General features: G+C 34.0%; 1 protein-coding gene across 2 annotated transcripts in view; it reads right to left on the bottom strand.

Annotated features, from left to right (window-relative positions):
- Positions 1–2,654: 2,654 nt before the first annotated feature.
- LOC106870694 (uncharacterized) overlaps positions 2,655–9,713 on the bottom strand; it is a 23,839-nt gene continuing 16,780 nt past the window's right edge. Inside the window, exons 5-6 of one of the 2 annotated variants that reach the window (XM_014916856.3) lie at positions 4,975–5,085; positions 2,655–3,504 (exon numbers count right to left, since the gene is read on the bottom strand). In XM_014916856.3, coding sequence (XP_014772342.1) covers positions 3,295–3,504; positions 4,975–5,085 — 321 coding nt within the window. In that variant the 3' untranslated portion in view covers positions 2,655–3,294. The remainder of the gene's footprint in view (positions 3,505–4,974; positions 5,086–9,713) is intronic. The other variant, XM_052971859.2, reaches the window with a different exon arrangement.

Genomic DNA, 9,713 nt, shown 5'->3' with positions numbered 1-9,713 from the left:
TGGTGCTTCTGCTAGGTACAAAACCAAACTGCATCTCATCTAGGCTAACTCTCTCCCTAATTAGTTGGGCTATGACCCTCTCTGTAACTTTCATCACCTGATCCAAAAATTTGACACCCCTGTAGTTATTTCTATCTAAAGCATCTCCTTTACCTTTGTAGCAGTAGACTATGGTGCTGCTACACCAGTCATTGGGTATGACTTATTTATGAACTATCATATGTGTGTGTGTGTGTGTGTGTGTGTTTCCTCCCACCGTTACCTGACAACAATGTGTTTACATCCCTGTAAATTAGCAGTTAGGCAAAAAAAAGACTGATAGAATAAGTACTAGGCTTATGAAGAATGAGTCCTGAGCTGAATTTGTTTGACTAAAGTCAGTGCTCCAGCATGGCCACAGTCAAATGACTGAAAGAATTAAAATAATAAAAGAATAACAATACGCAAGGAATATAATATATATATATATTATAATGGTAGTATTATATAAAATGTTTTTTTGGTTTCAAATAGAGGACGTTCTTGCATTGTTTGATATGCATTTCCATCCTAGAGCTTCCACAATATGTAAGTTAGTAATGCATTAGATACATACAAGACAACTTTTTGATTAAAGGTGAATGTGGGTCTTATACTGTGTGATTAGTATTCCTAGAAGCATGAATGATGGTGATAACAGTAGTGTTTCTCATAGGTGAGTCATGGAAGGAGGATGTAAGATGGAAATAAGACAAAACAAATTTCTGTGTTTAATAAAATGAAGATAGTTTGATCTCTTTAAACATGCCTAAGACTATGGCAAAGAAAGAAGAATTATATGAATTCTAATTCTCTTCTCTCTTTGGATTAATTAATAAAGAGGGGGAAAAAACGTTCACTAATACATTTCAGAGGACACCTACATGCTATTTGTAAGTTTTAAGACTTTTTCTTTGTAGTGTGGCCTTTATTACCCAGCTATTAATTTTGTGCTTATATACAAAATTGAAATTCTTCAAGAGGAAGGTTCTTAAAATCCCTTTCTCTTGATTTTTGTTTAGAATATAACTGAATAGAAATTTGGCAGCTATATCTGTCAGGTTGAGTAACCAGTTCGTCAGAGATGACTCATTTGGAAGAGGAAAACTTTCATTTAGTGAATGAAGAGTGACAATCCAATAATTTCTAAAGCATTAATTTTTCTCTTAAAAGAATCTTATGTTTTATGGAATTACTCAAAACAAACTACAGTGCACATAAAACATTTACCAAACATTAGATTAACAGAGTGGCTGTGTGGTAAGTAGCTTGCTACCAAGCACATGGTTCCGGGTTCAGTCCCACTGCTTGGCACCTTGGGCAAGTGTCTTCTACTATAGCCTCGGGCCGACCAAAGCCTTGTGAGTGGATTTGGTAGACGGAAACTGAAAGAAGCCCGTCGTATATATGTATATATATATGTATATGTGTTTGTGTGTCTGTGTTTGTGTCTGTGTTTGTGTGTCTGTGTTTGTCCCCCTAGCATTGCTTGACAACTGATGCTGGTGTGTTTATGTCCCCATCACTTAGCGGTTCGGCAAAAGAGACCGATAGAATAAGTACTAGGCTTACAAAGAATAAGTCCCGGGGTCAATTTGCTCGACTAAAAGTAGTGCTCCAGCATGGCCGCAGTCAAATGACTGAAACAAATAAAAGAGAGTAAAGAGAGAGTCTAAATTGATTTTGCCCTAAATATATGTAAAAAAAAGTATTTTGCTTTAATATCATCATCATCATCATCATCGTTTAACGTCCGCTTTCCATGCTAGCATGGGTTGGACGATTTGACTGAGGACTGGTGAAACCGGATGGCAACACCAGGCTCCAGTCTGATTTGGCAGAGTTTCTACAGCTGGATGCCCTTCCTAACGCCAACCACTCAGAGAGTGTAGTGGGTGCTTTTACGTGTCACCCGCACGAAAACGGCCACGCTCGAAATGGTGTCTTTTATGTGCCACCCGCACAAGCCAGTCCAGGGGCACTGGCAACGATCTCGCTCGAAAATCCTACAGGAGCCAGTCAGGCGGTACTGGCAACGGCCACGCTCAAAATGGTGCATCTCATGTGCCACCCGCACAAGAACCAGTCCAGGGGCACTGGCAACGATCTTACTTGGCTTGCCGGGTCTTCTCACGCACTACATATTTTCATACTTTTATCCAAATTAATATTTGTTTATATTTGAAATCTACATATTAAATATCAAAGTATACACATGTAAACAAAAGCAAAATACAATGAAAATGTCAACTTCCTAAAGCATTCTTTTAAAGAAACACAATATAAGTGATTGGGAGCCACAAAAATATGTTTTGGGAAATATCAATACAATAAAAATGTAAAGTTGATCATTTGTAACAAATTACAAATAGAATGAAAAGAATGAGTTTAGATTATTACAAAATTTAGCAAAATCTTCTAAGATGAGTAAATGAAAAATAATATTTTTAGAATACAAATAACAATATGAAAAGAAATATGAAAATTATGAACAATAAATAGTTTGTTCAAAGACAATAGTAAAAATAAGTACGTCTAAACATTACCAAAAGGTACACACATTTAAAAGAAGTGTATCTGAAAGTTACAGAAGGCAGAACAAAAGAGTTTGTTTAAAAGACAACATTAAAGGTAAATTACAGCAGGTGAGGAAACGTTTTATTCAAAAAAATAGAAAGCAGACAAAAATAGATGTGTAAAATGTACAGTAAAAGAATCTTAGTTTTAAAATTGCTAAAACTTTAACAGTAAAGTACAGATGCATTGGTACTAAAAATTATTTAGGTATAAGTGTTACTTTAATATAAAATGGCTCAGATGCCTATATTAATAGGGAGAGCTTCAATGACAATTGTACAAATTAATTTACTTTATTTATTTGTATATAAACATTTGCTAATGTATCTATGTGCTATATAGATATGATTGTAAAATAAATTTAAAACACAATTGAAAGATGTACATACATACATACATACATACATACATATATACATGTATATATAATTCTTTTAAAACAATTTTCAATTTCACAAAATATGAAAATTCCATTCCATTTTATTGTTTTTGATACATAGCACCTTCAGCAACATTTGGAACAGAAGCATTGTACAGTGGAGCCATTTGTGCTCCAACAGCATATGATTGTAAAATAAATTTAAAACACAATTGAAAGATGTACATACATACATACATACATACATACATATATACATGTATATATAATTCTTTTAAAACAATTTTCAATTTCACAAAATATGAAAATTCCATTCCATTTTATTGTTTTTGATACATAGCACCTTCAGCAACATTTGGAACAGAAGCATTGTACAGTGGAGCCATTTGTGCTCCAACAGCATATGGAGGATAAGCACTGTATTGTGGAGGCATATGTGGTGTAACAGCATCTGGGGAACAGACAACTTGTGGAACATTTGTATTAGCTGATTGACACACTCCTGGTCCTTGTGTTGTGACAGCAATTTCCTGTAGAAGAAGAAAGATAGTTTTAAACAGATTAAACTTTTTTTAAAAAGTAAAATATGTCTTTTAAATCATATTTGCTTTTAATTACTACTTTTCTCATTAGCCATTTAATAGCTAATATATAGAGAGACACTGTATTTATTATAATTAAACATCTAAAATTCATACCTTAAAAAGACAGTGGATTGTTTAAAATACTATGGAAAGTGGAAAAATTTACTCTTTAATTGCTTCTCATTTAAATTTATTTATTATAAAATATTCAGGTATTATACTCTGTGAGTCAGAATAAGTCTTATTGTTATCTGATGACATTACAAACTTATATGAAAATGACAATAATGTGCAAGCAGTTGTTAAGCAATAGCATTACATAGAAATTTGGAATTGAAATCTATGCCAACAATCAAAATAGACAGGACTGCATAATAGCAAATATCCCATTTTCTCCATCTCAAAATAGGGACCCAATACTGTAACAGCTTGGGTTTCAAGGGTCTACAACTGTTCAGCATTCTACCAAAACACATCAGAGATTTGCAAGGTGTACATGTGGAGACATTCAAAGAGATCCATCGCAATGTTTCATCTGAAATACCAGATGAATCCACATCACTGCAAGAGGCACAAAGAAGAGCGGTTCAGAGTTGGTAATTAAGTAGGCTTATCAAGTGTTATGTCCAGGTATGTAGCTTTTCTTAGGCTGTACTCTACAGAGATTTGGAGACCTAGGTTGTTAAAGAAGCTATGAAGATTTTTAGAATCTGTCAGTGAGTTGATAGTAGAAGCAATAAACTACCTTTGGAACCCTCAAAGGTATCTTTCATGTTATGCAAGAAGTATAGTTCAACGAAATCACTGATATTTGCTGAATCGCTCACATCAATGCGGACACCAAACTGTGTAGAAGAGTTTTTATTGAATCAAAAGGAATCCTTGTCTCACAAAAAGTTTTTTATTTCTTCATCTGAAATCACAGGGATGGCTTATGCAAAGTTTATAGCTTTCATGAATAGCTGTTTTGATAATAATTATTAATGTCAAACAGTAGAAACTTTGTGGGAGATAAGTTCAGTAGGTCAAAGTTACTCAAATGTAAAAGTGATGTTTACACTTTTGCCACTAAAATCTGAAATGACCTTTAAGTATATTTTTATTAAAAAAGAGTCAACTTTATTTTTGAACACACCACAGAAGGACAGACAATAATGTGTGTGTCAACCTAATGATGTCCAACCAAAACATCATTATCTCTACACCTCTATGCTTTCTTACCTTCAATAATATCTTAGTTCCTTTACTACTTTATCTAAAGTAACTCTAAATCATGTGATCCAATTTCTTGCAGCCTAAACATGACCTATGTCATATATGTTATCTTCAAATCTATGATAACATAAAAGGTGTAACATTTGCTTGTGTCCTGCAATACAACAAATAATTATCAAGTAAAGGAAAAACTGCACTTACCTCTATTCCTGAACAGCAGCAGCAAAAGGATGAAGAGACAATAGCCAAAGCTAATTCCAGAACCATTAGAAATAATCCAAAGAAAAATAAAACACATATATCTGAATTGCTCTGAAAAAAAAATTTCAATGGGAAAAAAATTAACAGAGATGGTAACCTTGCTACAGAGAAGTACTTTTCATACTTTTCTAGTAGTATCAAAATTAATTTTGCATATGGATATTTCACTTTTAAAGATTTTTCTTGGATCTTTTCTGTTTGGTTGCCAGCATAACTTTTCTGTTCAAATTGGTTTCATATTCAATGTAATGATACACTTTTATAGGCTAATTAATGGGTGAGAGTAATTTTCACTATAAATCAATAAATAAAGAGTTATTAGTAATCAAAGTTTGAAAATTTTGGTAATTTTAGCCAATCATAAGCCACAGACACATTCATGTCTGTTTCAATAATAACAAGAACTCTTTTGCCTCTTGTCATAGTAGCAGTCTTTGAAAAGTCTGCAAGGAAGCATGTGTTGACAGCAGTCAACCAAGGAAAGGTCCTACCTGAACAGTAGGTTCTCAGAGGAGTGAGTCGTGAGATCGGACAGGTTTTTCTGTTTGCATATTTAAATTGTAATTAAACATATTTAAATTTTTTCTTTAATACTTGTTTCTTTTTGTCATTGAGCATTGAGGTAGTTGTGAGGTGTGTGAAAAAAACAGCTGAATAAAATTTTTTGGATAAATCTTTTAAATTAAAGTTTATTTGCTAACATCTTGCTCAGAGATTTAAAACTAACTGTTTTTCTCTTTTAAATTAACATATACATTTATTTACATGAAAGAAAGTTACTGGAGACATAACACATTGTTTACAAATATTGACAACACTTGCTATTTTCAGGATGTTGACAAAATGTACAGTCACACACAAAATGACAGCTTCTAAATCCTGTTTCCTGACTGGGTAAAAATGATCAAACTTTAAACCTTTATAACTTTTTAAAAACATTTTTCTGAGAAAAATGAAATAACTCCAACAATTCAGTTTGGGTAAACTTCAATTTTTGGAGCCGCTGGCAACCAAACAGAAAATATACTTTTTCTCTAATGCTTTAATGTAGTTTTTTATTGTTTTTCTATTTTGACTAATTTGAATGTGGCCATGCTGTGGCACCACCTTCAAAGATTTAGTCGATTGGATCTAATTCCATCAGCCTCAGATGGATGAAAACCAAAGTTATTGACCTAAAGAAGGATTTGAACTCAGAACCTAAAGGTACATAACAAAATACCACAACCTGTTCTGTAAGATATTTTACCATTTCTACATCCAGCAACTTGTATATAAATTTATATGAATATTACTGTTTCTCAGAGAAAATTTCTATAGAAATTATTAAAGAGAAGTTTATAAAATGCACAATTCTAAATGTAGGATTTCTACAAGAGAAACTACTGAGAAATTCAGTAATAACAATATATAATAATCTGCTTATTCATTCACCCATTATACTTTAGTTAGAGAGGTGGAAGTGGAGTGACTGAGAGATGGAATAAAAGTGGAGAGAGAAGGGAAGGAATGTGAGTAGAGAAGGAAGAAGAGAGGAATATAATATACTATGGCTAAATGCATTATATGTTAGTTGAAGGGAGAGGTGGAATTCAAGAGAAAAAGACAGCAAGAGAAAAGAGGGAAAGAGAAGTGTTAATGACATGCTGTAAGGTGGAGAGGGAAAAGTAAAGAAAAGAGACACCAATAGTATACAATATTCAGCAGAGGGTAATGTCCTGGTGGTTGAAGAAAGACAGACAGAGTTACATTGAGAGAGAGAGAGAGAGAGAGAGAGAGAGAGAGGGAGAGAGAGAGAGAGAGGGAGAGAGAGAGAGAGAGAGAGAGAGAGAGAGAGAGAGAGAGAGAGAGAGAGAGAGAGAGAGAGAGAGAGAGAGTATTTGTATGGTCCAACAGCAAGAAAATGTAGATATAAACAACAGCTGAAATCAAATGAGCTTTGTTACTGAAAACTATAATGATGACAATGATAGTGGTGCTGGTAATGTTGGTGGTGATGGGGATGGTGGTGGTGTGTTGGTAGCGAAATGTATTTTTTTAATTGAACTAAATCTATAATATTATTTTTCACCTGTTTGTTAACACATTACTTCAGTTTGTTAGAGAGGAGGAGGAGGTGGCGGAGTGAGAGAGAAGACGAAAAAATGTGAGAGTGAGCAAGAGAGTAGATAGCCAGCTGATGCATTATGTTTTCACTCATGTGGTTAGTGAAAGTGAGAGGTGAAAAGAAAGAAAGAAATGTTAAAGACATGAAGAGAGGAATTACATGGTTAAAAAGAGAAAGAGAGAAATATAAAATGCTTAGCATATGGAAATTTTAAAATCATATTATTGTGACTGGAAGTGAAATAACTTACAAAATAAAAATAAAAATGCAAATCATCCTTCCTTTCTTAAATAGATTCTTTTTATTTATTTTTTTTTTTTTGTGGAATTTCCATGGGTCCCACTAGTCCAGTTATTAATGATACTATTACGGTTCTGCAACATCAAATGATTATATCTTCTCACTATTTCAGCCAAACAGTAACACCATAATTACAAATATCTAAAATTAATTTAAAGTACCTACATTGTCTTTCCTGTTAGTTAATGTTAATACTAATTAAAAATGTTTGATGAATTTTGTAATTTATTTTTTTTATTTTGTAAAATAACATTTTGAATGATTTTGTCTCCTTCCACCAACAGGTGTCATGTATATGTGAGAAATAACCGTTTGTTCCTTCACTTCTAGCCTGAGCACAAATACAAGGCCCCTGAAGACAATTACAAACTAAACAATCCTCCAGAATTTAACTGAATAAAAGAAAATATGCAGGTTTTTAAGAAAATCAAAAATGAGTTTAACAATCTACAAATGTTTTTCATCAATAAAAATCAATAACTTAAAATAATTTGACACAAACCCAACCTTGATTAATAATTTCGGATCCAGGTATTTTTATCATAGTTATAAATTTACTGTCATGTTTATAGTTGCTAAAACTCTAAAAAAAAAAATCCTTTTACTTGTTTAGATTCTCTTCAAAAAAGGGCATGATTCCCACATTTCCTAACATCTGTTTTGCAATGGTAGGATTTTATGTCAATATTAAAATACTCTCTCTCTCTCTCTCTCTCTCTCTCAAAGAAACAAAAATTATATGTTTCTCTCAAAAAACTACAGAACTTCAACTTTAACAATGTACGTGTGAGTGACATTGTTAAAAATGATATGTGCAAAATAGCTTTCTCAAAGAAAGCTGCTTTTGAAAACACAAATCAATTTAGTAGAATAAATCAATTTGTCTTATGCTTTCAATTTAGACTTGTTTTACTTTTTCTTCCTTCATAAAAATAAAATAATCATCATAGTTAATGAAAAAATTCTACACAATAGACTGTCTGTGTGAGCAAGAAGGATCTCCTCAGTAGAAGCAATAGTTGCAACCACTCCAACAACCTCGCAGGTTGTGTAGTGGGTAGTGCTGATGCAGTTTCACTCTACCTATCTAGAGACATAGATTTTGCTGTGGAAAAATGCATTGAGATTATCTGTGAGAGTGGAGTTTCATGAAGTCAACACGAGGGAACTGGGCCTCATCCTTGAACTAGGCTGACTGAAATTACCTAGACAACCATGATCTTAGTAGATTCTGCCCCACAAGGTCACAGAGGGGAAGACCACCCACCACCACCTTGGCAGCAAAGGAAAGCACTGCAGAGCACTGGAGTGGATGGACCATACCCACTCAAGACCCTGAGAACAACAGTCAGGTGAAGAGAATGATTGCACATGCAATAGGGGCTAGCATAAGAACCACCTTGAAGAATCACATTGTGAAGTTTAACAGGAAACTATACAGGCAGGTTCAGGGTGCAGTTATTGGTGTCACTGTGGCTGGAGATGTGTCCGGCCTCTTCATGACCTGGCAAGACAGAAATCTTACACAATCCTTAGCAGAACAATCCACAATTGTTTCACTGTAGGTATGCAGATGATATTAATATTCTAGTTAGGACAAACTTTAGTAACTGTAATGTAGAAACCGAGAGGAGCAAAATGGAGAGCATCCAGCATGTAGCTAATTCCATCCACCAAAGTATCAAGGTAACTATAGATTACCCCACTAGGCACCTTAACAATAGACTCTCTGTCCTTGATACTGAACTTTGGTTTGAGACTGTGAACAACAGAGTCCAGCTCCTCCACTTCTATTACATGAAACCCATAGCTTCATAATATGTTGTTCACAAGAACTCAGCTTTGTCATACAACATGAAAATCAGCATACTGAAAGCAGACTTAGGATAATGAACATGTCCCCATTATGCAAATCCTATGAAACAAATAAACATGTACAGAACTTCATGCACTGCATGCAATTCTCTGGATATGATTAGAATGATAGGGTTCAGGTATACAGTGGAGCTAGAAAGAAGTTACCATTATAAGTAATGAAACCAGTGGCACCTGCCCTAGATATAGAAGTAAAAACTAGAATAGGATACAAAGAGTTTGTGACAAAGCAAACAGGGTCAACATGTGGTACAAGATTGACAAATATCAAGGAGTGATGTCTGTAGAGGTCACAGCCCTTGGAGAACAAGCCAAAGATTTAGGAAAGCTCTGAAAGAGGCCAAACTCAACATTAAAATCGCTGAACAGCCAGGGAGCTCTATCAGATCACAACTAT

This window comes from Octopus bimaculoides, chromosome 11 (assembly GCF_046866305.1).
Source record: "Octopus bimaculoides isolate indiv1 chromosome 11, ASM4686630v1, whole genome shotgun sequence".
Taxonomy (NCBI): Eukaryota; Metazoa; Mollusca; class Cephalopoda; order Octopoda; family Octopodidae; genus Octopus; species Octopus bimaculoides.
Note: the sequence above shows the minus strand (reverse complement) of the source record. Positions and strands in the feature narration are given on the sequence as shown.